This window comes from Gallinula chloropus (assembly GCF_964237585.1).
Source record: "Gallinula chloropus genome assembly, chromosome: 4".
In the NCBI taxonomy this organism is placed as follows: Eukaryota; Metazoa; Chordata; class Aves; order Gruiformes; family Rallidae; genus Gallinula; species Gallinula chloropus.
In genome coordinates this window covers 62088302-62115556 of record NC_140088.1, presented here as the reverse complement: position 1 = coordinate 62115556, position 27255 = coordinate 62088302, and the positions used below count along the sequence as shown (strand labels likewise).

Below are 27255 nucleotides of genomic sequence, written 5' to 3'. Positions count from 1 at the left end.
ACTTGATAGCCCTTGAGTTTGTCTAGGTTGTTGTCGGACAGTCCAAAACTGGGTACGTGTCAAATATGCTCCTGCAGGTGCTGATCAAAGAGAAGCAATCTCCTCTCCTTTCCTTCTGGAAAATTCCTCCTTCATTGCTGCATGGGCACTTTTCTGGATCATGTTCAACTTGTGGCCCACCTGGACCTTCAGATCCTTTTGTGCAATGTTGCTTTTTACACGGTGTGTTTTCAGGCTGTAGTGTTGCATAGCCTTATTCCAGACAAGGTGGGGGAAGATTTGGGTATGTGAGTCATGGATAGTGTGTTGCATTTGAAACATTAAGATGTAGGCTTCCTTTGCTCAAACATTAAAAAAAAAGCTGTTGGCACAGCCATTCATTTGGGAATAGGTGGTTACTTGACTGCTGTGCAAACGTTATACTAATGAACAGAGTATAACATCATGTAATTTTCCTATGTTCCTACCCCAGAAAAAAACACTGAGGGCTTTGATCCAAAGCAATAATGTTTCCTGTTTTCAGGCACCAGTTGTAGTTTTACCATGTTGTGTGGAAAGACGTTTGGAATTATATATCCTGTATAAGCAATCACGATGCAAGTTTGTACTTGGGAAGTAAATGAACTCAGAAATATTTGTACAGACTGCCATTTGCTGAAAAGAATGAAAACTACCTATTAATTTGTCAGTGTATCTATGTCCTATAATCAAGTTAATCAGTCTCACTTAAATGTGACTTTTGTGCCCAATGGCATAACTTTCAGTGTTCAGATGTACTCTGCAACTAGTACCTAAAATGAAATTGGGAAGGTAGAACTTCACTCGCAGAGCACTTTTTCTCATCCATTATTTAGCAGTTTTCTGTTAAGAGAACAGAACTGAGATTCTGCTGCTCAATAATTAAAGTGGGCGCAGCTGTATGTAGAGCAGTATGAAGATTCGTATTTTCATTATCCCAGATTTCCAAAGAGAAGGAGAGTTTGGTTAGAGGAGATGTAAATATCAGTCCTGCAATGTAACTAGCTAAAGCTCTGAATCTCTGAGCTCAATTTTGAGACTTTGCTGCTTGATTAGGAGAGAAACTATGTGATGCTACATTCAGGCCTTCTTCATGACAGCTTACTATTACAGAAGTAAAGTGGTTGCATGGCATGACACTGGCTGTTGTATTGTCATGAGGCAAGCAGCACCCAGTCTCAGTTTTGGGAACAGGGAGATTATCTTCCACAGGGAACCAGATGATGACTGCAGAGATAACAGTGGGACATAAATCACCATATAACGATTGTGTATGAAAAATTAGGTGGTGAAGCTAGAAGGTGAAAGAAACTTTTACATAAAATTAGCTTCGAGCAATGCTACATAAAATATACTTTCTTCCCAACAGCTAAACATGTAATTCTCTTACTGGTTATATAACAGTAGGCATATAAATATGTCTTCTCTAAATCACTTATAGTATGTACTTGGGAGGAAATGGTGCATCACAGGAAAAGAGGGGCACACTTGAAAAGGTTTGGGAAATGCTGCAATACCAGAGCAAGACTGATAATTTCCAAGACCTAGTATAGGGTCCAGTTCTTTTCTCAGGGGAAAGTCTTGTCATCTCTAATGTAACGGCATTACTGTATTTGGAGATACTTGTTATTCCTGGTAATCTGTTTATTTTTGTTTCTATCTGTAATTGTATTTTATCTAACAAAATAGGAAGCAGTCCAACAGAAGTATTCCCCCAGAATTCCCCTAATTTTGAAAGTCAAATCTCTGGGTTTTTTTACCCTATCTATACTTATACATATACATATGTATATATATTTTTTATACACCACTTACCTGTTCATATACATTTATACTTACATCTTATCTATATCTATAGAAATATATACAAGTTGCCTTGGTTATCTAAATATGTATCTGGTTTCTTCTGTGGTTGTCTAAATATGTACCTGTAAGAATTTATCAGGGTGTTTTTCAAGATACTTAGTAAACCTGTTATGTTCCATATGGAATAATAATTTTCTTTTTATTTTGCTTAAACAGTAAGTAAGAACATAAAGTTCAGCATACTTTTTTGAGGCCACTTAAGATGATATCTCTTTTTAGCCATAGATTAGGAGAGGAATTAAGCATTTTTTCATTTGACTTGGATGTTTGTACCTGAAATTCCACCTACAAACCATTTTCTATTTAAAGCATGTCAGAATCTAAGACCGACTTCTATGTGTGGATTCACTGAAATCATTGATTTCAACCAAAAGCAGGGGGAAGGAAAAAACCCAAATCCACAAAACACAGCTTCCTGAGCTACAGTTCTGGTACTCTCATGAGAAGGGGGAAAAAATGTTTTTATTACTGATCTGTGGAAAGACACCCATTCCCCTTTCTCAAGAAGTGCCCTGTGATGTGGATTTGTCTAGATGTGGGTACCTTCTCTCAGACAGTTGAGATTGTGTAGGAATCTAGTCAGGCATTTGAGTGTGGCATTGAATGCAAATTATCTGTAAGGTTTTGTAATCAATGAAGAACTTTGCTTCATAGTAGGGTGCGTAGGAATGTGGGGCTTTAAGGTTCCCTGTGGAAAGATGCATGAACCTAACTGGGCCAGAGGGGAGGAGACTGCTCTGCTCTTGTGAAGGCACTAGCACTCCTTCCAGAAAGAGTAGCTGTGGGAAAGGAACAGAAATGGGTCAGAAAAGTTGGTCAGAGGCTGTATGGTTAATGTTGTAGGGGATCAGGCTATATATGTTGTGTCTAATATATGATGAATAGCGAGACTATCTGTCCCACTGGTGTTGGATACCAGATCTTAACAGCGGGTCATGCAGTACTTCAAGCACTTTTAATTCCTGCCAAAGATTGCAGTGAAATAGAGAATATGTCTTATTTCTGTTTTGCCATGGGAATTACTCTACTGTTTATGGACTGTTTAGAGAACAGATCAGCCTAATCCTGATTGGAAAAGGCTTATGAAAGAGCAAAAAGACACTTCTATTGTTTTTACTTTTCAATGTGTCTATCAGTTTCTTTTTTGTTTCTTTTCACTTATTGAAAATATATCAAATATTGTAATAGCACTGGAAACATGATTTTATTGAGTAATATGCAAACCTTGCAGTAAACTTATTCTCTGATTTGCAGTTAAGCATCTCTAGAGAATAACATTGTTTTTCTAAGTTTTATTTTGGCGTGAGAGGGAGATTGGATGTCTGTTTGTTAGGAATGCATAATATTTGGCATAATCTAAATGCAAACCAGGATTTATCAAAATTCTAACTAACAAAAAATAATTAACTTTTACACTATTTAAGTGCACTAAGGGCATATTTGATTTTTTCATACACAGTGTATCTCAGTTGCTGGAAGGATCTATCTGAATAACTTTTTCTGCTTATGAAAATGCTTTCTACTTAGCAGATGACAATTTAGGTTGGGGACTGTTTTCATTGGTGTAAAATCAAAATTTGATGTACACAGTACAATTAAAAACTGAGAATGTTACATTTTGGTTAAAGGGGAAAAATATACTTCCAGGGATTTAGAGGGAAGATGGATTAGCACTCATCAATTCTAGAATATTGTATTTGATTTTGAAATAGAATTACTTTTTTCTTGATTTCAGCTAGAATAAATTTAGACACGAGTGCTAAATTTTGATGCAGTATGGGTTTTTGAAGCTAGGCAAGTGGAACGTATTATTAATGCAGTGATAGCTTTTTACTGCAAGATAGTATCAAATTAAAAAGCTTTCTCATTTAGCAGATAGCTTCATCAGAAACAATGCAATAAAGCTTAAAATAGATTTATGGGCCATATGTAGATCTCTGTTATCTTACACAAAGTCAGGTTAAGTATTTTTGAAGCCCAGTAAGTGAACTGCTAGCTTCTGTGACTCCATCTCTTGCCCATTCCTTGAGAATCCTGTAATTTTTTTTTGGTTGTAAAAGTGTATGAGAGGTTGAAAATACATTTTCAGCTTTTTACCTTTTTCTCACATCTGGAGAAACAAGTTAAATATTCATTACTTCAAAACATCCCACCAGAATGACTGTTGTGAAAGATATGATAATGTTGATAAACACAGAAAATATGAGTACATTTCCCTCTTTCACATCAAGCACCACAACAAAATGCGCTCTTGGCTTGTATAGGTGGGTATCAATCCTTATGAAAGTTATGTTAAGAAACCTTCTGCTGTAGCTTTAGCAGTAGATACAGTGCTCACTGTGCAAACTGGCCAAAATGTCCAGAAACTGGCAGCTGTACCGTACCACTGAGATTTGCACAGAGGGCAGTTATAAGTAGGACTCATGGGAGGGTATCACAATCAGCCAAAGATGAGTCTGCATTACTGTACTGATGGCAAACAGGGACTCAGCCTGAGTTTTACCGATCTCAGGGATCAACAGCCTCTTCACGTGTCTAAGTAACACAGTATTTTGACTTTCAGATCTCTGATTTTCCTGGATGGTTTGAAGAAAAAGAAATAAAATCAGGCTTTTATTAATGAGTGATTACTACTGTCTTATTCTCCTTTTTAGTAGATTCTAAACTACTCAAGTTGAAGAGACTTTTTTTTTTCAAAATGCTTTTCTGACTCCTCTCAGTGGTTATACTTGACTCAACATGAATAGCTTAGGAAATGGAAATTTATTGCTTTATATATTTAATTGAAAGTATTAAATAATCCTATCAACAGCATCATAAAACAAGAAATGCTCTAAAAAAATCAAAGGCACACCAAGCAAGGCAGCTGGAAACTTAAGTATAAATGAGTTCTGACTGTGTCAATTCACCCTACAACTTAGTGTAACCATAGCAAAAATACAAAAAGAGGTGGAGGAGTCTTTGTACATTGTAGAACAATTGCGACTCACAACAGAAGGTCTTTCTCAGTCAAAGAAAACAAAACATGTCAAGTCCTAGATAAGAGAAGCATGCCAAAAGTGAGAAATGGGAATTAGTCACATGAACTAGATGAAGACAATTTATTTCCGTACTTGTCAAGTCTGCAGAACTACAAAGCAAGAGCAAGTGATAACATCCAGGACAGTTTAGTCCCTTCTCTAACATCTGCTGGTATGTTACAAGAACATTGATAGTCAAATAGCACTGGAATCCAGGACTTTCATTTTAACATCAACAACAGTAGTTTAGAATATTATATTCTCTCTTTCTGACACAATTTTTCTTTAACCCATTTCATACAAGGTAGAACAATTCAAACTGAAGGGAGTAAAAGACCCTCTTTCAGATGTTCTGGGCATAAAGATAATTAGTAATTTCTGAATATCTACCGGATTTTACTTCACAAGGTAAATAGAAATGTTGTTGGTTTATGTATCCTGATGGAGTTTCGGCATAGAGTTATGCTGCACTATAGGCACTGCATAGCAACTGTCTTTGGAAACTTGCCTTCTCTGAATTGGGGGCAAATGAATGAGGGTTTTAGGATTTAGGTACTGCTCACAGTGATGGTCAACCACAACTTGGTCTAAATCTGTTTTAAAACTTCCTGAACTTTGTATAAAGCGCTTCTGCCATCAGTGGGGGGGACTGTACTGAATGCACGTGATCATAATTAGTACTTCATTAGCGGTGGGATGTTTAATTTTCTCTTTTTTCCGGTCCTTTGCCATGAGTCATGCTTTGAGGCTTTGCAGTGTTGCTCACTCTCTTGAACATCTAACAAGAATTAGATGTAGTAGATGACTGTCACTTCATGTTGTGTAAAAACAATAACAAAAGTTACAGATTATGTCTTTTCGAGCTGTGGAGTTCTTATAGCTGTAGTTGCCTATTTGGCACATGTAAAGAGTTTTCAGGTGAAATGTTCATGAGTAGACATAGTTCTTCCCTCCTTGAGCAATGTTGGAACAACCTGTAAGGAACAGGAGTGCTTGATGTCCTTGCTCTGCTGAAGACTGTTCTGTCTTACAGTAATGCCATTAAAATGAATAACAACATTAAAATCAGAAGAATCAGTGATGTCAGCAAGAAGCTGTTTCTTGCATATGTAATGAGTTCGACTTCCCTTTAGACGACCCCGTCTTGATGTTCTCCTGACAGGCCAAGAGGCATATTTATTTATTTAATAATTTATTTATTTTTGCTTTCCTGAGTATTGATTTTTCTTCATAGGAGTTTGAGAAGCCACCAGTCCAATAGACATGATCTTCGGGCTAAGCTGAAGCGGTGAAAGAAGCTGCCCTACCTAAGTCACAGAAGCCGGCAGGATCTCAGCAGCACTGGTGGTTCCAGCCGCATCCCCAACTTGAAACTCCTCAGGGAGAGTATGTTTGTTTAGGAACCTGCACACACAGGGCTCTGCAAGATGCCAGCCAGTGACAGAGTGAATAACTGAACTGCAAAAGGTAAAGTTCTAGTAACCTGCTGGTTGCTTATGGGCTTTTTGTCATTTCTTTGTTACTAAAATAAAACCAGTGGTTTCAGAGGTATTTTTCAGAATAAGCTACAGTTAGAGAACATAGAATATACTTCCTAGACGTTTCAAAGAACAATCACAAGTAAGTAATAAAGGGAAATGCTAACTGGCAGACCTTCAATAGCAAGACTTGTGATTCAAGATCTGTAAAATCTGGATGCATGTTAACATTAATCCAGTATAAATATAATGTGTTATTAATGTGCTGAATGAAGAGATGAACTTTTAACTTTCTGATTCTCTAAATTATAACCTATAACTGAGTATGAATCTTACAAAAGTATATAATAGCAATTTTTATATATTTATTATATATTAAAACATTACAGAATCACAGAATCATAGGGGTTGGAAGGGATCATCGGGTCCAACCCCCCTGCCAAAGCAGCTCCCTAGCTCATACTGCACAGATAGGCGTCCAGACAGGTCTTGAATATCTCCGGAAATGGAGACTCCATCACCTCCCTGGGCAGACTATTCCAGTGCTCTGTCACCCTCACTGTGAAAAAGTTCTTCCCCATGTTGGTGCAGAACTTCCTGTGCTCCAACTTGCATCCATTGCCCCTTGTCCAGTCTCCACAGACAACTGAAAAGGGGCTAGCTAATTCCCCCTGCAACCCATACTTAAGATACTTATAGACATTAATTAGATCCCCCCTTAGTCTTCTCTTCTCAAGACAGAACAGCCCTAGCTCACTCAGCCTCTCCTCATAGGGGAGATGCTCCAGGCCCTTAATCATTTTTGTAGCCCTTCTCTTGACTCTCTCAATGAGATCCCTGTCTTTTTTATACCACGGAGCCCAGAACTGGACACAGTACTCCAGGACAGAGTAGAGGGGGAGGATCACCTCCTTTGACCTGCTGGCCACACTCCTCCTGATGCACCCCAGGATCCCATTGGCTCTCTTAGCCCCCAGGGCACACTGCTGGCTTATGGCCAACCTGTCATCAACCAGAATCCCCAGGTCCTTCTCCATAGACCTCTTCTCCAGTAGGTCATCCCCCAGCCTGTACTGAAACGAACGGTTGTTCCTTCTCAGATGAAAGACTTTACACTTGCTTTTATTGAACCTCATCTGGTTTCTCCCTGCCCAGCTCTCCTTGTAAATAAACACATGGAAGTCCTGTCATTTTTACAATTGCCCCACAGATGACATGAATAGGTACTTAATACACATTTAGAAATCAGTCATTTTGGGGGAAGTACAGTTGATAAATTCTTAATGTCACATGAAGCATTTTTTCCATAGTTTGGAAATGCGAGTAAATGTTAGTACTACATCTTTCTCTGAAGGATGTAACTGACTTGATTTAGCCTCAGAAAAATACTTGCATTTGCCTTTTTTTAAAGCTTACTTTAATTTTACATGAGTTTAATCCCAGATAATCTTCCAAGTGGTGTGTCTGCTCATATTTTTAGATTTTCTTAGGTTTTATTTTTTTCCTGAAACCAATGCAAGTCCAAGGTATTTTAGTTCTTCAATAGCAGGTTTTTGCTGCATTTTAAAATAAGTATCTCTTAGAGTGGTTTGTTAAAACTAACTGGAGCAACTGAAAGCAATATAGTATCTACTTTGATATTAACCCATGGACTATACTGAGTCTAAAGTGTTCTGTGATGGGGCAGTTCTGCGCCTCCAAACCAATGGACAGGGTGCAGGCTCATGAAAAGCACATGCATCTTATGAAGGGAAATACTGTCTGTCCTTAAAAATGGCATAATCCTTCTGGGGAGGATTCTGTGACTACACTTCCATCTGTCTTCAGAGCGATATAAATCACAGAAGTGGGTACATCAGTGCTAAGGAAAAGCTCATACCTCAGGTTTTTTGAGGTCTGTTTGAGAAGTCTCCTCACCTGCCCTTGAGCCCTAGCTTTTCTTTGCACTGTGAATGAAACACCAACACAGATGCAATTATAAGGCCAGATTTAATTACAAAATGCAGCGATACAAATAGCTGAGAACTGTACAAGTACAGTATCAGACTGCATCTGGAACTAAAGCTTGTGGGTTTTTTACAGGGAGGATGATATCATAAATTGCCTTTTTTGTTTCAACTGTAATTTGCTAGAGTAATTTCTGCATCTGTTGTTTTTATTTGAAAGTTTGCTTTGGGAGGCTCTCAACTGAAATATTTGTTTATTATTATTTGTTTGGGCAGATGGGATTTGCATACTTGGACAGTGATGTTTCAGACTTCATTTTAACATTTGTTCTTTCTTATACGCATAGTTTAGTGTATCTCTAGACAACTACAAGAAGATTAAATAAGCATACCAAGATGGGACTTAAAGTAGAGCGAGCAAAGTAGTCTTAATGGGAATAGAAGGGAAAGCAATGCCATTTTTAGTGAGAGATTAGCTATAAAAGGGAAAAGGAAGAGTTAACAGTGATAAGTGGGAAAGGGTGAAAGGGAAATACGGCTGTTCTTATAGGGAGACTGAGATATGGTCCAGAAATCTAGGAGAAGGAATTTAAGCTGGGAAAGGGGGCAAAGGGGAAGAGGTCAATGACCACACGCACCTGATTATAAATGCAGAGAATGGAAAAAGTTTGCTGAAACTCAGTTGAAAGCTCAGTGTCTCTCAGGAATGGACACAGTACCCAGGAAAAATACCTGACTCCACTAGGTCTTATTTTCATGACAGTGTTTTGCTGAGAAGAAAAAGAAACATATGGTAACATACAATTTTCAGAAATCTCCCTAGTGGTTTCCCAACAAGTAGCAATGATTATACAAGAGACCAAAGCATTGTGTTTTAATTTTTGGGGTATGTTTTTCTGGAACGTGCTATGTTTTCTAATTCAGTACATTCTCTAGCATAAAGCCCCCTGATTCCTAGCTTCAGACTGTAGATAAAATATACATTTTTATAGTAACAACTTGCTGAAATTTTAGAAACTGTGCTATTGTAAAATTGGTGACCTCTTAATGCTTGCTACTGTTCAGATTTCATTACATGAGAACAGAGAAAACGAGGCCAGTGTGTTATTCTATGAAAATGGCTCAGTCTATCCAGAGCTTTTAAGAACTCTAATGTAATCTGGAGTTTAAAACCTGAACTAAATGAGTGTAATTTCATTAGTCCTTGTTAACCCTTCATATTTATTAAACAAAAACAACAAAGTATACCTGGTCCATTTGATCTTACTGCTTCATCACTCAATGAGAAGGTTGTTCTGTGTTCTTTCCCAGAAGTTTTATCTGAAATGAGGAAGGAAAAGAGAAGGAGAACAAACAGAAGCTATTAAATAAGCTATAAACTATTATTTTGATTTATCCAAGAAAGTAAAAATCCTCCAATATTAAAAATTATTACTGTACCATTGACAAAATTACAGAAGTTCTGAAAATTGGGACCTGATAACCTTTAAACAATCAAACAAGATATGATTATATAATAGTTTAATTTTTAATTAATATTTAAAGAATATAGTTTTCAATTACCTAATATTTAAAATAGTATATTGTATTCCCAAGGCTAATCTGTTGATGAGTTTACTTCCATTATCCCATTCCTAGCTTTTGGCATAGATGTAACAGCTAGTTGTAACTCCAGAAAATCAGGGAGAAATATATGTTAAAATTCGAAGGTATCCAAAATTGTCACTGAGATCTGAAGATTAAAAATGAGAATATTGAAAGCAATCCTGACACGGAGCCTTTCACGTTGATATGTACACATGCAAGATTTCATGCTTGCAAATAGCAGTAAGAGAATTGATTACTATCTTGTTCAATAGGAATTAAACAAACATGTCAGGGAACTAACACCATGTACTGTAGGTAGTACATCCTTCTGTTAATACAGGTAGAGAGGAGCCACTCTGCACAATTTATGGTCTCCATATAGTACAATACTGAAAGAGTACAGACTCTGCAATAAATTCCTGATGAAATGCAAGCGTTAGTCTGTTTGCTATTACATGTGATTTACTGCAGTTAGGTTCTCTCCCACCCACCTCCTCACTCTGTTGGGTTTTTTTTGTAGAAGGTACAGGGCTTTTACACAAATAATATAAACTTTTAATCTAGTTAGTGCAGAATAACTTGTTTAAAGAATTAGCAGCTGTATTTGTAGGTCACCTTTTCACCTGTATAGTCTCCCTTTTATATGTTCTAAGAATACGGAATTGAGATTTGAAATGAAGATAAAAATTGCAAGGAGATTATAATCAAATAACACTTAAACTGAAAATGGCATAAATCTATCAGCTACATTATATAATAGGAAATGAAGACCTGCTACACAGATTATGACACTACTCTTTCTCCACAGATAAACATTTGCTTAAATATAGATGACTTTTAGTGTTCGGTGTGTTCTTGTGTATAATGCTTTTTTTAAAAGAGCTATTTTCATGTAAAGCACAATTGCAGAACCTCATTATCAGAAAATGCTATCAACTACTTTCATAGATTATTCTACTCATCTGCATAGCTTTGAGAAGGGTTGGCCAGTCATTTGCTCAGAAATAAACCTTATAGATAACTTTCAGAAATAAGGTCTTTGTTTTCCTTAAATCTTAATTTTACTTAGGGATTTACATAATTTATGTCCAGAAGTCTCCATACTTGGAAATTTAAGACACTGAAAAAAATGCATTTGAGAAAGTCATTCTTATGGAATGCTGATGTTCACAATAAAGTTGGAGCTTCCTGTTCAGTGCTCTTATTTTCAAACTCCCTGCCTTCCATTCCCTACCTTGATGGGTTTTAGGATTTTAGAGTGTATCAGGCTCAGCAGAAATCCAAACCGCTGCTAACAAGAATGGTTTTGTTAGCTCTGTTTTCATGAACTATTTTCAAACAGTTCAGACATGTAAATTGAGCATTGCTCCATTTAGTAGGGTTTTTTTTTATTTGCACAGCATTGTAACACATGCTTTTATAATCTACATAGAATTGTTGCAGAGCAGTTTGGCTCTGTCTTCACTTGTGCCCTCCTTTTTAACCACAAGTTACATATTTTATCTAGTGGATAGTGGCTGGCTTAGCTTCTAGTCCTGGTTTCAAATTTGGCTTGTCCTTTCCTCAATGTCTCTCTTCAGTGTTAGCTTTGATAGAAGTTAAAAAGCTTATTTTGGGAGCTTCACCTATAGTTTGGGGTTTTTTAAGTCTTCATTAAAGCATGTACTTTAATTTCTTTGATTTCTTAAGATACTCTATGCTTCCTTTGAGGAGCTGGCATGTGTAAGTGGATGCTTGGAACTACTGAATGAAGTTTTGAATATTAACCTCTCATTATTAGATTGACACTACCAGTTTAGACACTGTTGATTTGCAATAACTACTAATCCAACCAATGGGAATTCTTTGTTGTTATACTAGCATTAAGTTGTATTTCAGTGTAAAATGGTGTTTTGCAGTTCTACCTGCATTTGATTGCTGAGACAATATAGTAAAATAAAGATTTTCCTCAATCTTGTACGCCTAAACTTCAACCTATTATCCTGTTTGGGTGAGAAACAGCTGGCCTCTTAGGATGAACACCTGGGCTGCTAGATGCACAGGGAGAAAGTGTGAACTCTCAAAACTGCCCCTCACCCTGCTTGCTTGTTAGACTGCCTCAGCCCAAAGAGAGATTAAAGGTAGCTTTTATTCAATTTTAAGAACAGAAGAATCTAGAAAAGCAATACTGCACCCCCACACCTCCTGCCACCCCCCACCATTCATTAATAACTATATTCATTAATAACAATGCTATTTCATTAATAACTCTCTTCAGAACAGCTGCTTAGGACCAGCCCTTCAGACTAATGCCATCTAAAATTTTGTGTATCTGCCCACTACTGTTACAAAAATCTTGCTTTGCAGCTTTGGTTGTTCCACTTCTGCACCCAATGAAATTCCTATAATTTAACAACATCCTTCCAGCTTCTGAAATATTCCAAGTAGATTTCTCTATGCACAATGATCTCTCCATGCAAATTAAAATCTTACCTCCTCTTGTAATTGCAGATGTTCAATTTTGCATTCTCTTTAATAAAGAGAATGCGTGGCAGCTTTTTAATGTAGAGATTATGCTAATCCATACCAGACTGCTGGAAGTCCTTTCAAGTTCCCCTTGGAATAAAAACTGTATTTTTTTTTCCTTCAAAGTACTTTTGCACACGCATACATTGTCAATCAAGATATCTGATCAACTATGTGAAAGAGTAAAGTGCATCAAAGCAGTCTGAAATATTTAGTTGTAAACTTTACAATATAGCCTGTAATACTAAAGAAGAAACATGGCTTGTATCTCCACTTTAATGCTGATATCCTTCAATAGACATTATTTTACAGTATTCTTTAGGAATGCTAACCAGAAACAAAATAAAAGGTGAACATATTAGAATGTGAATAGCTGCTGCTGTCCTTTAAATGCAGTCCTTATCCTTGGGCAATCTACACAATTGCCAATGTTTTAATTAGCTACTAATTGTACTTGCTTTGCTAATTTCAGTCTAGAGATCAAAATATCCCTGGGTCATGAAAGAGCAAGTATAACCCTTTCTGTTTCAGATGACACACACATAAAAAGTATGAGAAAATGTCTGAAGCCTTTCTTTCATAAAAATGCTTAGTTTTAACCACCTTCCCCCCTTTTACCAACTCCAACAATAAAGCTGAACTCTTACTTCCTTTCTATAGGCAGAAGATTAAACATTCTCACCATTATATAATACAATTTCCATTTTATTTTAAACATACTTTGCATGATATAAAAATATTGATCACAGTGAGCTTTAACAATTGTTACTGCTATAAACAGAAATGCTGCACAATGGTTTTAGTGGAAATAAATTATATAGTCATTATCTCTTTAAAAAAAAAATCACAAGAAGGAGAACCTAGGCTGTTTGGTCATTGGCAGAAAATAAGTCCTTATCGAGTTCTTTACAAAATATGAGCCAGTTATTTTCTACATTTGCTTTCCACATCTTGAGAAAAGCCCAATGCGTCCGTCTCTGAAAGCCCCACAGGGTCTCTGGTGAACATTTAATTCCACATATTAGCAAAGTTTCTGTTGGTCTTTTGTTCTAATGGAAAAATGTACACCAAAATAGCTAGTAGTGCTCTCTTCACTAATTCATAAGTGGTCTTTTCCAATATGTGGGTACACAGCGGCACACTTCTTCACTAAAATAAAATCCAGCATCACAGCGTTTCGTTCGGACTGTACATGGTGGTCTGTAACAACTAAAGACATGAAAAAAGTGGACATTAATATAACATGATCCATTTATAGCAACCTGCTTATCATGTTCTTGCAGTTACTTTGAATTGGACTATTCTTTGCAAAAAACAATGAAAGAATAATAAATGCTATTGAAGAGAAGTTACTCTATTACAACAAACACTCATGAATATTTTAACATCTGGCCGGGTATAGTTGTGTTGTAAGCTGAAGTTGTAATTTTTTTCTAATTTAACTTTGAAAGTACAGTAATAATGTTCTCCACTTAAATTGCCTGTTATGCATGCTGCCAGCTTGAGGTGGCAATCCAGAATCACCCAATGATCAAATTTACCATCTTCTTACCCAGGACTGTGTCTCACTACTGCAACAAGCCCGAGAAAGATTTGTTTATGTACGTTAAACTGTGACTGTGATCATGAAAATGAGAACATATGTCCTTTGAGTTGCAAACTCCTGCAGCCACTCTCTGAGGCCAGTTATCCATGCAACTACACTTCACGTGGCACCTATCTATGCAATAGATCAGAGTATGCATGCTTATGATAACTCTTAAAGGAAAAGGAACAGAAATAGTCTCTATTTGATTAAAATACGTGTATCAGAAATAGAACTTTAAGCCACAAGTCACATCTACATAAAATACAGCTGAAATTTTCTTCACACATTCCTTGACTGAAAAATAGAAGTTATACAAAGATAGTATCTGTGGTTGTCCCTGAACTCTTCCTTTTCCTATTTTATTTTTCTATTAAAACAAGAACTTGACCTAAAATAACCTTATGATAACAATGCTAAATACTTTCTGGTATATAATGGAGACAAAGTACAAGTCTGGGTTGGTTTTTTTTTCAGACGCTGGCAGTGAGTCAATAGACAAAAGTATATGTTTCAAATTTCAGCACAGCTATACTTAAAGCTTGTATTTAAATAATGTGTGCCTGTTTGTGAAGCACTGATATTATGACCTATTACTATAATTCATACTTACTTCAGTTCAAAGACAGTACATTACACTATATTATGGCAATGTCACTGTCCTTTTCCCTTGGTAATACTTGTTTCAGGCTTGTGGCTACTCTTATTATTGTTACAGATAAGTTAATATGTTGTGTGCTTGTTTTGGATATCAAGTTACTACTTTGCAATAATCTGTTTATGATAGGAGGTCTGGATTACAGTTACATTAATTCGAGCCAGCTAGTTCAACCAATGAACCTGGCTATGAGGAAAACAATAAGGAATGAGGAAGACCACAAACATGACATTTATTAACTAGTCACATCTTGTTCTGTGTTTTCAATGTCATTAACTGTAGATTATCTCACCAGTGTGGTCTCTGTAATTAAGGGAGTAACATTATTTTGTGCCACTTAATATAGGAATTCGAGATCAGTGCAACAGCTCATGGAAGGAAATCTCTAAAGCTGTACTGATCTTTTGCCCAGTAAAGTTTGGAAACAGTGGTAAGAGGCAACAAAAATCACTCGAGTAAGCAAGTGAACTTTACTGTCTTGCACGTGTTTGTGAAAGGATCTAATACTCTGAGCAAATGGGCAACCAGCAGTAGGTTTGTTCAGGAAAAAGGTACCCCGCAAGCATGCAATGGATGAAGCACTGAACTTCCTGGCCTTCTTGTCCATGTCTGCTATGGAAGTTAGACTAGTTCATGTACTGAATGATCATAGAATGAAATAAGATAAGGAAACAGAAAACCAAAGCCAAACTCTTCCACCCACCTATGACCTTGCACAAAATGAAAAGCAGTCATGTAATCATTAAATATTAAGAGTTCATTTGTATGTCCTAGTGAACTGTGAACTTCACATTAACCTACAGTTGAGACTGCTATAAAGCACCTCTCCCATGTGAATTTGTGTCCAGCGGCGGTCAAGGTAGGGTTACTCAGTCTTACCCTCATCTGAGGCATTTCAACAGCGAAAGCAAGCCCCTCACCTCCTCTAAAATCCTTTGCAGCTGAGGTGCCTAGTTATCTGGCCTGGCCAAAACTGACCGAAATAAATACTTAGGTGATAGCACAGGGTGAATAGCAGCAAACTCATTGTAACTATATAAATGTGGCTTCCTTAGGAAACTCTGCTGAACAATAGACCAGGTATTTCAAAAGATTTGGGTGGAGTGCTTTCACATGACAGATGCCTGTTTCGAGGACAATCTGGGTGTGTTGGAGCTAAGACAGATGTGCAGTCAACGTTTGTAATGCTGGGTGAGTCAGTGCCACCTTTCTCTTTAGGGTCAGTAATTGTGATGTGGTGTGATTCTGACATTTCTTAGCTTTTCAAATACCCAACTCTTTCAGTTGTGAATGTTCTTTTAAAATATACATGGCTTCTATGCATAGAGCTGCTGGAACTGTACACTACAGTAGCGTTGCAGCTTTTAAATGTGCTATAAAGCTCCCTTAATCAGGATGGTTTCTTTTCCTCTGCAGACATAAAACTTTATTCCCATAAATAAACGTGATCTTTCTGCTCCAAATGGCATAGTTTCTGCTTTAGCAAATTCACTGTACAGGCAAACTTTCCTTACCTAAACTCATTCACATTTTTATATATAGACTGCTATCATTATGGGTGTAACAGTTGTGGAAGGAAAAGCTCCTGTGATTTATAAAGAAATTGCAGAGTTTTTTTCTTCCTGACCAAATCCCATTTAAAAATATGAATGTGGGCAGTCTGTTTTATGGTTTTATATATTTTTTTCATATTCTTCATAGAATTCATCCAGAGCTACAAGACTTTTAGCATACTCATAAATCTTTAGCATCAGTTGAGTGAAATGAAGGATATGCAAAAATTTAGCAAGTGAAAACGGATTATGGTATCTTCAGAACCAACCCCTGAAAACTAATTAGGTTTGAGTTATCCGAATTGTAATATTTGTTTCTGAGGAAAATGTGAGTGGGATTTTACGTAGCATTAAAAAAAAAAAGAGCTTGAATTTACAGCTTATTTACATCAAAAGAAAAAAAACATATGAAGTATAAGTAAGAATACAAGAAACTAAACACGGTTTAATATGCTTATTCTACCTGGTAGTTTCCTCTTACAGGTTATAAAAATTCATAGAAGAGGTTGCAGACAATTGAGTTGAAGAGAGATTACAATTTACTTAAGGCTAGAAGGCAATTCAACAAGACAGCTATTGACACAACCCAAAATTTTATGCCTTAAACACAATGAAAGGGCTAAAGTTTTTACCTGCATGTCTGATGATGGAACCTTTTTCCTTTTAAGAAGCATTTATTGGGAGATTCTATACATTCACAGACGCATTTTGCAGGATTTAGCGGCTGATGTTTAGGACAGGTCTTTTTACATACACAGTGGCACCTTTCTTCGTCAAATTCCTTATTAGGCCCACAGGATGCAGGGAGAAGTTTGTTTTTGCACATGCATTGACACGATGATCTGTCTAATTCTTTGTGAGGTCCACAGCTTGAGGGCCGCACGCCTCCTTTGCAGACACACTGACAGGTTTCTTCATCCAGCTCTTTGTTTGGTCCACAAATATGGAATCCTTCAGATGTGTCTAGAAACACAGCAGAGAAGTTGCACAATTATCAGAGTATAATATATATAATACAAGTATTATGTATTTTTAAGTAAATTTGTACCTTTTAAGGTGTTTTAAGAACAAATAAATACAGGCAACCACCAGTAATAGTGTCAATAACGATTTACCTATTTATTTTTCATGTGCATAATTTCTCCTTTAGGTAAATCAGAGCATGAAAATACAATTAATCACTTAAATAAAAGTGTTTACCAGAATCTCCAAGGTGAGAAGAGAAACCAAAATCATGCTGTGCCAAGCATCTGCAAACTTGATTATTCCAGATATGATTTTTTGGACATGTCCTGTTTGCCACATGACACCTGTGGAACAAAGTACACAGTTTGTATACCAGCATAAGAATTAAGGGGGGGGGGAGGGAAAAAACAAACCAAGAGAATTGATCTTAGGTGCTAATTGCTTTTGTTTTCCTCCATTCAAAACCCTTTTCAAGAGCTTTGACCCGTTCACAATCTTATTTTTAACTACTAACAGATTTGATAGGAGATAAGATTCTCTGACTACAGGAATTGTCAACCATTTCTTGAAGACGCATTCTCACATCTTAAGTTTTATTGCTAACTTCTAGAAACTGGTATTTTTACTTTCCTAATATAGCTTGGAAACAGATCTAACTCTTGCATATAAGCCTCATACATAGAAAATAGACTAGCGTATAAAATACTTGTGTGCCAAATACCATATAGGTGGTACCAGGCATGATTTCTACATTGATTTTTGCAGCCCAAAAACATTTTCACACATATAGACATCAAAAGACAGCTGGTAATAGCTTCTGAATGAATGCTTTAGACATAACTCTAATTATTCCAAACCAAAATTAAACTATCAGATTCCTTTTTCCTTTATGTGAAAGTTCTGTGACACTAACTGCCTCCTTCCCATCAGGCAATCAAACCCTGGACAGCTTGATGGAATATGAAGATTTGGACTTCAACAGTGGTGCCTCTTCACTTTAAACATGAAACACAATAAACAATTTAACTGCTTAATGCTGTTACCTGCTAGAGTTTTGCAGTCAAGGTAGAGGTACCAGTGGAAGCAAAAGAATCTTAACAGCAATCAGTCTCTCTAAAGAATGACTGAAAGTCACAGGTAGAGTATTTCTGGATTATATGTTCTTCCTTGTTTGGAATTGCTTTATCTCCACAGGTGATACTATAAATTTTAACAAGCCATACCTAACTTCATGCACTCACATTGTGCCATTTCTTCATTGTTTCTGTAGTATTTCTAAAATCCTCATCTGTTAACACAGCACACACATTACATATTTTAAGCACTTTCCATTCCCCTGAGCACCATTACTCATGCGTTCAAAAATGCAGGTGCTAGGATGTTCTTCCGTGATCATCTTTCAAGTTTACCACTCCCTCCACTACACTAAATGACTCTCAAATGACTGCTGTAGTTTAACATCACCCTGCATCACCTCATGTTTCATCAATCTGGTGTTTCCTGATTTAACTCCCCTAACAATCTCACTTCTGTTCTGTTCCCTCAGTTGGCACGATGTTCTTCTGCCTGCCCCCAGGTTCTGCTTGAGGAATGGTACAGACAATTTACAGACATATTATTGTATTCTGTTAAAAAAATACCTGTCCCAAGCAACTCACACCTGGAGCAGCCTGGCTTTAGACAGGGGTGTTTACCTACAAAGGGAAGGCAGGATGACAGTATGAAGAAAACACCAAGTGCCCTTGAGCCCATGAAAAGGCAATGTTGATACAAAACCAGAGCTACCACACAACTTCAAGAGAATGGTACATTTTTTAGCATCAGGGTTAGAGACACCAAGCAAAAGGAACAGGTTGCTTCTGAACTGTGTTCTGCTCACTGGTATAGAAAACAATCTGGGGGGAGGTAGTGGTAGTTTTATGGCTGGAACTTTAAAATGACTTATTGTAACATTGGAAGGAAGGTCAGGAAGGCTAGGAAAAAGAGAGACAAAAACACTTTGCATAAAAACCACATCTACAATATGTTCATCGACTCTGCAAGCACCTATATACAAACCATGGGGAAGAAAGGTCGTTATAGACACTTGGATCTGAATTACGTATATTGAAGGCCACTCTCCAAACTGCTAAAGGTCTCAAATAGTGATTATTTTCTTACTCAGCTGCATGTCTTGATGACATTCTATATAAATAGATTACAACTGAAGTCATCATTAGTCAAGGAGGTTTCCTCAAACACTAGTTAACATGAACTGACACATCTCAGCTTTGCAAGCACATGAAGATAGCTATTGCTTTTTAGGAGAAAAAAAAGGAAAAATAAAAAGGGGAGAACAAGTGAAGACCTAGACCTTAATTTTCAGGATAAAGTTGTGCAGAAATTTTTTATATTTTTATATTTTCTATAAAAAACCCCCACCACCCTGAAATCAATTATTTGTATTCATCTTAGCTGTTATTTCTCCCCTTTTTAACATACGCCTATGCATAACAGAGTAATCCAGCCTTGAATTCTTAATAGATCCTAAGTGTTACTACCTTAAAACCAGAGATTGTACTCCTAGGCTTTGCAGTCATCTAACAAGAAATTCACTACAATATTTCTGTTAATGAGCATGCACATGCAGATCTGCCACTGTGACAAGAAAACACATTCCCGAATTTTGGCTTTAGAAGGGGTTCATTAACATTCAAGCCAATAAATAAAAACGTTAAGGACAAACAAGAACTTGAAAAGAAATTGATAACTTTAGTAGAAATTAAAAAACCCAACCTGTGGGATTCTGAAAACCTCCAGGGACATGCAAATATCTTTCCTTTCTAGATTCCAGAAGCACTCTGCTTGGGGTTTTGGTTTGTTTGGTTTTTTCCTATTTACTTCCAAAAAGCTATAGATTTTCAACTTAAACCCAGTACTTAAATATAGGAAAAGCCTGTATATATTCTGATCTAGTACTAACTGTCTTACATTTGTTGAAGCATGAATCCTTGACTCTGAGGTCATGTATCCATATGCTTACTTCCCTCTAACTCCAGGTAGATGCTTCCTCGCTAGAATAAACCCTTGAAGTTGTAACTACAGCTGCTTTTAAATCGGGCAGCATCGAAGAGCTGCCAACAGGCAGCGTAATTTGACTTACTGACTCTTGGGGTTTGATTTTTTTCCTAATCTGTTAATTATGCAATTAAACTATTAATAGATTTCCTAATTTTTTAATCCACTGCTTATGATTCAATGTTTTGATGAAAAAATTCAATAATTTGAATTGAAACAGAATATAATCTGTACTCAGGTGCAACATGTCAGAACACATCCAGGTTTCAACTGAACGAAAACACTGAGAAAAACTACCTAGCTTACACCTCTGGGCATTTTGCATTGTTCATTCGCCCTATTAACAATGTCTACAATGAATTCCAGTCCAGCTCCTAGTCACTGGTTCTTCTATAAAGCAATTGTTAGTCTGTTACGTATTTTTTGCCTATTAAATGCTTATACATCATGAGATCAGCACACAGTCCTCTAAATGAAAGAAAGAGGTTCTTCAAGTGCTTTAATAACACCTGCTTCAGTGCCAGATTTCTTCTGTGACTATTTTCATTCAAAAAAAAATCACCAAACAAGTCAATACGCTAATTCTGTGGACTGTTAATTAACCTTTCTTCCTCTTCACATTCTGTTTTATTTTCACTTCTGGCACATGAAGGTGTCAAAAAAGAATTGCAGTCAAAGATTCCCTAAAAACAGGCTTAGAGAAAAAAAACCCACAACAAACAACAAAGGAAAATACAGTTTGGGAGATAAATGTTGTCAACTCCTTATCTGAAAAATAACAGGATTTTGGATAGCTTTTTTTTTTTTTGGTAAAGTTCGTTTTCTAGATTATTCCTTTAACCCTCCATTTTAGTTCTTTCCATGAAACCAAGTTCACAAACAACATTATTCTTCACTTTTATATTACCTGGTCCCAGTTTATCCACTGCATAAAAACATACTCTGCTAATTACTGTAATAATGTTCTCTACATATAAAGTAATATTAGCTCCTCTGCAAATAGCACTCTGCTACTACTAACATATTTAAGTTCACCTATCTTAATCATGAAAGCTTCCAGCTATATTTTAAATCTAATTATATAGGCTCGCTCATTATGTGAATGGAACGACAAGTCTCATACTTACTGGGTTTGTGTTGCTGGCAAGGAACGTCGTATGATAGAATGAACTTGTCTGTAGACATCCAACTTGGACATGCATCGGCAGGACGTGTGATTGGCAAAACTGACAGTTACAGGTTTGGGGCCATGAGAGAGAGGCACTGTGATCTCAAACAGCTATAAAAGGGAAAGCAGAGAACTTTGTTTTGTAGATCAGCAACAGTACAGCTACAAATAATATAAGGATGTTGAAAAAAAAAAACTGTAAAGAGCTTCAGTTTAGGTTTTTCTTCTCGACCATCATTCAGAGGCACAGTCAGTTGTACAGCAAAATAATCATTACATCCAAAATAAATAAAACAGCATTTTTAGCGTTAAACCCTTTTACGTGCCTGTTTGCTGTTCTAACTCTTATCTTCTGCTAAAAGAGAAAAATGTACAAGAACTCCTTTTGGCAGCCTTTTAAAAAATTTAAATGTAACATTTGGAAGGTGCTTCAGAAAGCTGGAAAACTAGAATAATTCAAAAAAGGGGGTGAGCTACGACAACGCATCAGTTGCACAATTACAAAAGCTTGTGTAAAACAGCAATATGTTGGACTTAGATCAAAACAAGTTTGGAAGAACAAGTTTTGAACTGCAGCATACTGTATTTTTGACTTTACAGCACCTGTATCAATGCAAATATTACAGTTACCATAATGGAATGCACCTTGAACTATTAATTTTCCCAGGCTATTAAGAAATATCACTATTAATGATAATGTGTATGAATAAATAAAATCCCAATTTTAGTGGGAAACGTACTCCAACTGGTGGAAGACAACAACTTCAGCAATACATTGTGAAAAATTTGAACAGGTGATCACAGACAAACAAGGACACTGATTTCAGTGTCATGAAATGTATCAAAATAAGGAGGTTTCACTGCCAGACTCACATCTCAATAGTCTCCTGAAAAGTTAGGATAAATACTTCACATCAAAGTCTTAAAGACTTTTTTGTTGGGTGGTATTTTTAACAGGGTAATAGTGCATTGTCGCCTTTTAGGTGTTTAGTCACTTTTCCAAATACATTTAAGAACATTTTTAGATCTTCTGTGTACTTTGCTACCTTTAAAACCATGCTCGTTGGTTATTCCAGCTTCAGTGAATGAGACTGTAAACACCAGACTTTAATTTGTATCTGACACTCGCTTGCAATGCTTCTTTATGACCAATAACTTTATCATATGTCATATAGGCAGCACATAAATGTGATGAAAATACTAGCAACTTTAAATGCTTCAAAATATGAAGCAGATCTACAGGACGGCCTTGCACTGAAGTACAGAGGCAGGCCTGGCTGCTGACAAAAGGGCAGGGGCAGCAGCGTGGGATGTATTCACCGAATACCCTTAAGCTGAAAGGGCACCTGTGCAACCAAAGCTCCAAGTACTGATATACCCAAACTATGCAACATAATACTAAATTTCATAAAGCATCGTGCACCCTGATAGGTATTATCAATTTTACAAAACAAACGTTGACATCGCTTTGTGACCGGATCTTTACAAACAGTTTAACATTGCAAGTGCCTCCATACGGGAACTGAAATGGTGAGAGTATTGTGTTTGCATCGCGGGCTGTTACAGGATTACAGCGCCGGTGTTCATGCCCTGGAGATCAGCACAGCCCTTGTAATGGTTTTAAACATGTTCCCCCCTCCCCACTAGAATTTAAAAATGCAAACTGATACATGTTTACTTCGGTACAAGGAAAATCAAAATGTTCTTCTGCATCTTTCAAATACTGATACAAATGACCTATCCATCTAGGCAGCTATGATGAAAAGTTTCATGAGAAGAGTTTCTCTGATGAGAGAAGCCAAAGCACATTAACCTTTGGATTCTTGTTCCAGCTGCAAAATTCTTAAAATTTTGGTCTTGACTCATTAATAAGGGCACAAGTACATGACTAGTTTAAACTTCGGTACCAAAAAAATGAATGCCTAATTATCTCCAGACATACCTCAGGGGTTTCACTAGGTTCAACACAGACTTTCTAATCAACTTTTTATTAGACTCATAATCCTTTTTGGCTTCCAAGCCAATACTGTCTCCTTTACCTTTAACCATTATAAAAGTTCCTTTAAATTAATCACAAAAGGCATTCTTACCAAGATGCCTCATCCAAAAAGAGCAATAATCACAACCCAGAGCTATCATTTTCATACGAATGTGCTGTATGAAAATAGCTTCATGTACTTATCTCCATTTCATTGAAGGACGTGATAGGTTTTGTTTTAACACACAAACTAACTTAACTTGGAGAGAAGGAAGGATGTGTTGTAGATAGACAGAAAGAACCATGTTTATGAAAAGCAGCTTTCATCTCTGCATACAATATGGATTTGAAAAAACAACCCAGCAGAGTTCTTTGGGTATCTTTAAAATACTGATCATTAATGAGGTGACAAAACTAAGCTATGCAAGACTTGTACTTTTTTAAACATGTTGTGCTTTCAAAAGGACAATACAGCTGTTGAGACCTGGAAATCTGGACAGCTAAGAATCTACAGGTGCAGAAGCCTTTACTATATTAAAGATCTTGTAAGCAAATGGATTCTTAAACAACGTGTATCAATTGAGGTGCCAAACAAAAAGTATTACATGTGTGAATAGAATCTTGTTTTCTCTGCTCTCCTATGACAGTTTGAGCTTGCTTCTCTGAAGCTGAAGTAAAAACTCACTAGAGGCAGAACTAGTGATGCGATTCTTTGCATGGACCAAACTGCAGCTGACTCCAGACTGCGTGAGATGGCAGCGTAGGACTATGGCTACTATTCCAAATCTCCTAAAACAGGTTCCTGTCAGCACAACTGTCCTGTTCGGCTTCAGAAGTGCAATGAGGTTTCACTAAAACAGCTGAGACATACCAATTGTGAGCAGAAATGATGGTGAACTTGAATTATCTTAATTCACATTTATCCTTTCATTTAAACTGTGAAAGGTATTGGTTTAGAGACAATTCCCATTGACGCTTCAGTGGTGCAATGCACAAAAAACCCAGTTAAACAATGTAAATGTAGAATAGCTTCCTTGGCTTCAGTGAATTACCTTCAGTTTGTTCAACTGCATTATCTGAATAGCAGTGTATGTTACATCACCCAACAGCAGTTACTATTTATACATAAAGTCAAAAAACTAAGCCAACTCTTTATGTTACAGATTGCATTATATTTGGTATTACATTTCTAGCCCTGACTTTTGGAATGTGCTTAGGATGAAAAATGAAGTAGCATTTTGAAAAGAGTATCTATTTTAATTAATGGAAATGATGGAAGGGAAATCCTGGGGTTGGAATTATTAATTAGCTCTTCCTATGCTTTTGTCTGCCATGTTATTAGCATACTATAATTCTATACCCTGGCTAGAAAGGATATTTCTAAGAGAAACACACCATAACATCTGTGTATGAGGCTGGTTCTTTACCCCTTTCTTTTCTAGCAACATTGCTGTTGTGGGTACACATTGCCCACATGGGTATTTCTTTCTGGAGATCAGATGGCTTATATTTGTGCTTGATGCTTCACATCTCCAAAAAGAGTCCATTAAACAGCAAATTAAAGTACGTTAAATTAGTATTGCTAGAGTTAGAGGCAAAACCTCGAAAGTTAAAAGAAAAAAATTAGACTCAACTTGCCATGCTGTCCTACACATTTGTGCTACCAGCACTGCACTGTCAGGAAACCAGCAGAAGATCACCACAGAAGCAGAATGTGGTAACATGTTACACTTAACAAACAAACAAAGCCCAAACCCCACACATAATCACAAAGCACTGTCCTAACCTCTTCTTACAGAAGCTCCTACTGTAAATATATCGGTAACATGCTGTTAGTATCAATCAATTTCACACATCCTAATGGAACCTCCACATAACCGAAGAACAGCTGAAGACCATGCACAGCTAATGCATTTCATAAGAATGTAACACATGCCATTCAGCCAGTCTAATGCTGATTCATCATGGAAAGCCAGATGGCAGGTCTTCCACTCTCACTCACCATAACTAATACTTCAAAGTACTGCGTTCAGCCCTTGTTTCCTGAGATCTTCACCCAATATGAGAATTCACCATGCCAACCTCCCCTCATTTGAGCCCAAAGTTCCAGCCTGCCCACAAAGCTTGATTTCTCTTCCCTCTTTTTGGGCTCCACAGCATAATTTTTAGCATTTGGGCACACACACATCTTGTCCCAGCTACTTTTGGATCAACCAGGTTCCTTCCTTCTCAAGATAATGGGTGGGCGTACCAATGACAGGCTCTTGCTAGAAGATGGGATTTAGGTACCCAGATCTGAAACTGCTTCATATTCTTGTTCAGCTCCAACTTATAAAGTGTTCTAGTTACAAAGAAATGCAGGTTTCCCAATAATTCCTATTCCCTCCTAGCTCTATTTTTAGCATGTAAAAGTATACAGTTTGTCTCAAATAATGCAACACACACATTCATAATACAAACAAGTATCATATCCTTCCCCTTAAATGAGGGAACTTGAACATTTTTTCAGATAACAAAAAAATATATATATCCCAATTTTTGTTTGTGATGACAAAGCCATGTACACTCCTTACTCACTCTGGCCTAAGCAAAAGCAGAACCACCACTTTTGCTGAGCTTTTAAAGAGAAAAAAAAAAAAAACCAAAAATAAAAACAACACATCAAGCAGAGTCAGGCATCTGGCAGAGAAAATTTGAATCCATATTGTTAAAGAACAGCAAAGGCAGGCTGAGAATGTCAACAGAATTTTTAACAGGGCATGTTGGATAATCTTATTGGTAGGATGCTTAACTGAGAGTTGTTTACCACTGAACAAGATTATGTGCGAATACAAAAATAGGTTTTGCCCCCTTTTTTTAATTAAAAATTTGAGAGCCTTGTACACTACGTGGCTTAAATGGTTTTAGCACACAGTTTTTATGGTAGTCATTGATACTACATGGCTTAATACAAAGTTTTGGTTGCAGGACATATATTTTTTAAATTATTTTTTAAGGATATGTAACTATCAGGATTTGTATTTTCTGTAGTTTCCACTGACCAACATCAGGAAGACTTCATTTCTGTCTTTCAACCTAGCCAAACTTCATCTGACACAGAAATAGCCCACCTTTGTAAGTGGTGGATTCTCTAACAGAGGTCCATGGGGAAGATGGTTGGTTGGGTTTTGGTTTTGTGGTGTAATTGTGTTGTGGGGTTTTTTTCTCTAATTCATTATAAATTAAGCAGCTCTTCTCTGGTTCCATGACACGAGAAATTCAACAGCAGTTACAAAGATTGATGCTAAGTAGTGCAGCACCAGCCTGTCCCTCAGCTGTACTGTACAGGCCCCACCCATAGGTACTTGCTTAGAGGTTGAAGGGAAACAATGAGCAGATATCAATGAGCCATCTCATTCCATGTGTCCTCTTGGCTGGCAGGATGGATGGACGATTTTTTGGCTTTTTTCAGATCATTTGATGTGAAGATCCTAAATCTTCTTGTTCCATGGTTACAGTAATAGTCCCTCAAGGGAAAACATCTTTCCAAGCAGTTTGAAATTATATTTAGAGGAACTTTTCTCACAGGAAACAAGTTAACAGATTGAAATTGTTTGTCATGTTTGAGATGTACATGGTGTTCCTTTACACAGTTTGGAGATGTATGTGTCACAAGAATTTTCAGCAGTTTTGAACTTTTACCATTTAAGCCTTTTCCCATGCATTTTTCTATGCTAGACTGATGATTGTAATATATAGTAGGTGCTATTAATAGTGAGGGATATATCAGTATAACTTCCAAACTTATTTTGGTTAAAATTTCTGAAAAAAGTGCTTCAAACATGATAGAATAAGGAACCCAAGGGTGTGAAACAGATATGAAATGTGTTT

At 36.8% G+C, this 27255-nt stretch overlaps 1 protein-coding gene across 1 annotated transcript in view; it reads right to left on the bottom strand.

The window, feature by feature from the left end:
* Nucleotides 1-13149: 13149 nt before the first annotated feature.
* The window catches only part of VEGFC (vascular endothelial growth factor C), a gene marked incomplete at its 5' end in the record, with an annotated part of 74124 nt that continues 60018 nt past the window's right edge, over nucleotides 13150-27255 (bottom strand). The window contains 4 exons of the mRNA XM_084263731.1: nucleotides 13150-13629; nucleotides 16849-17179; nucleotides 17417-17526; nucleotides 21367-21518. Of these exons, the coding sequence (XP_084119857.1) occupies nucleotides 13515-13629; nucleotides 16849-17179; nucleotides 17417-17526; nucleotides 21367-21518 (708 nt within the window). The 3' untranslated portion in view covers nucleotides 13150-13514. The remainder of the gene's footprint in view (nucleotides 13630-16848; nucleotides 17180-17416; nucleotides 17527-21366; nucleotides 21519-27255) is intronic.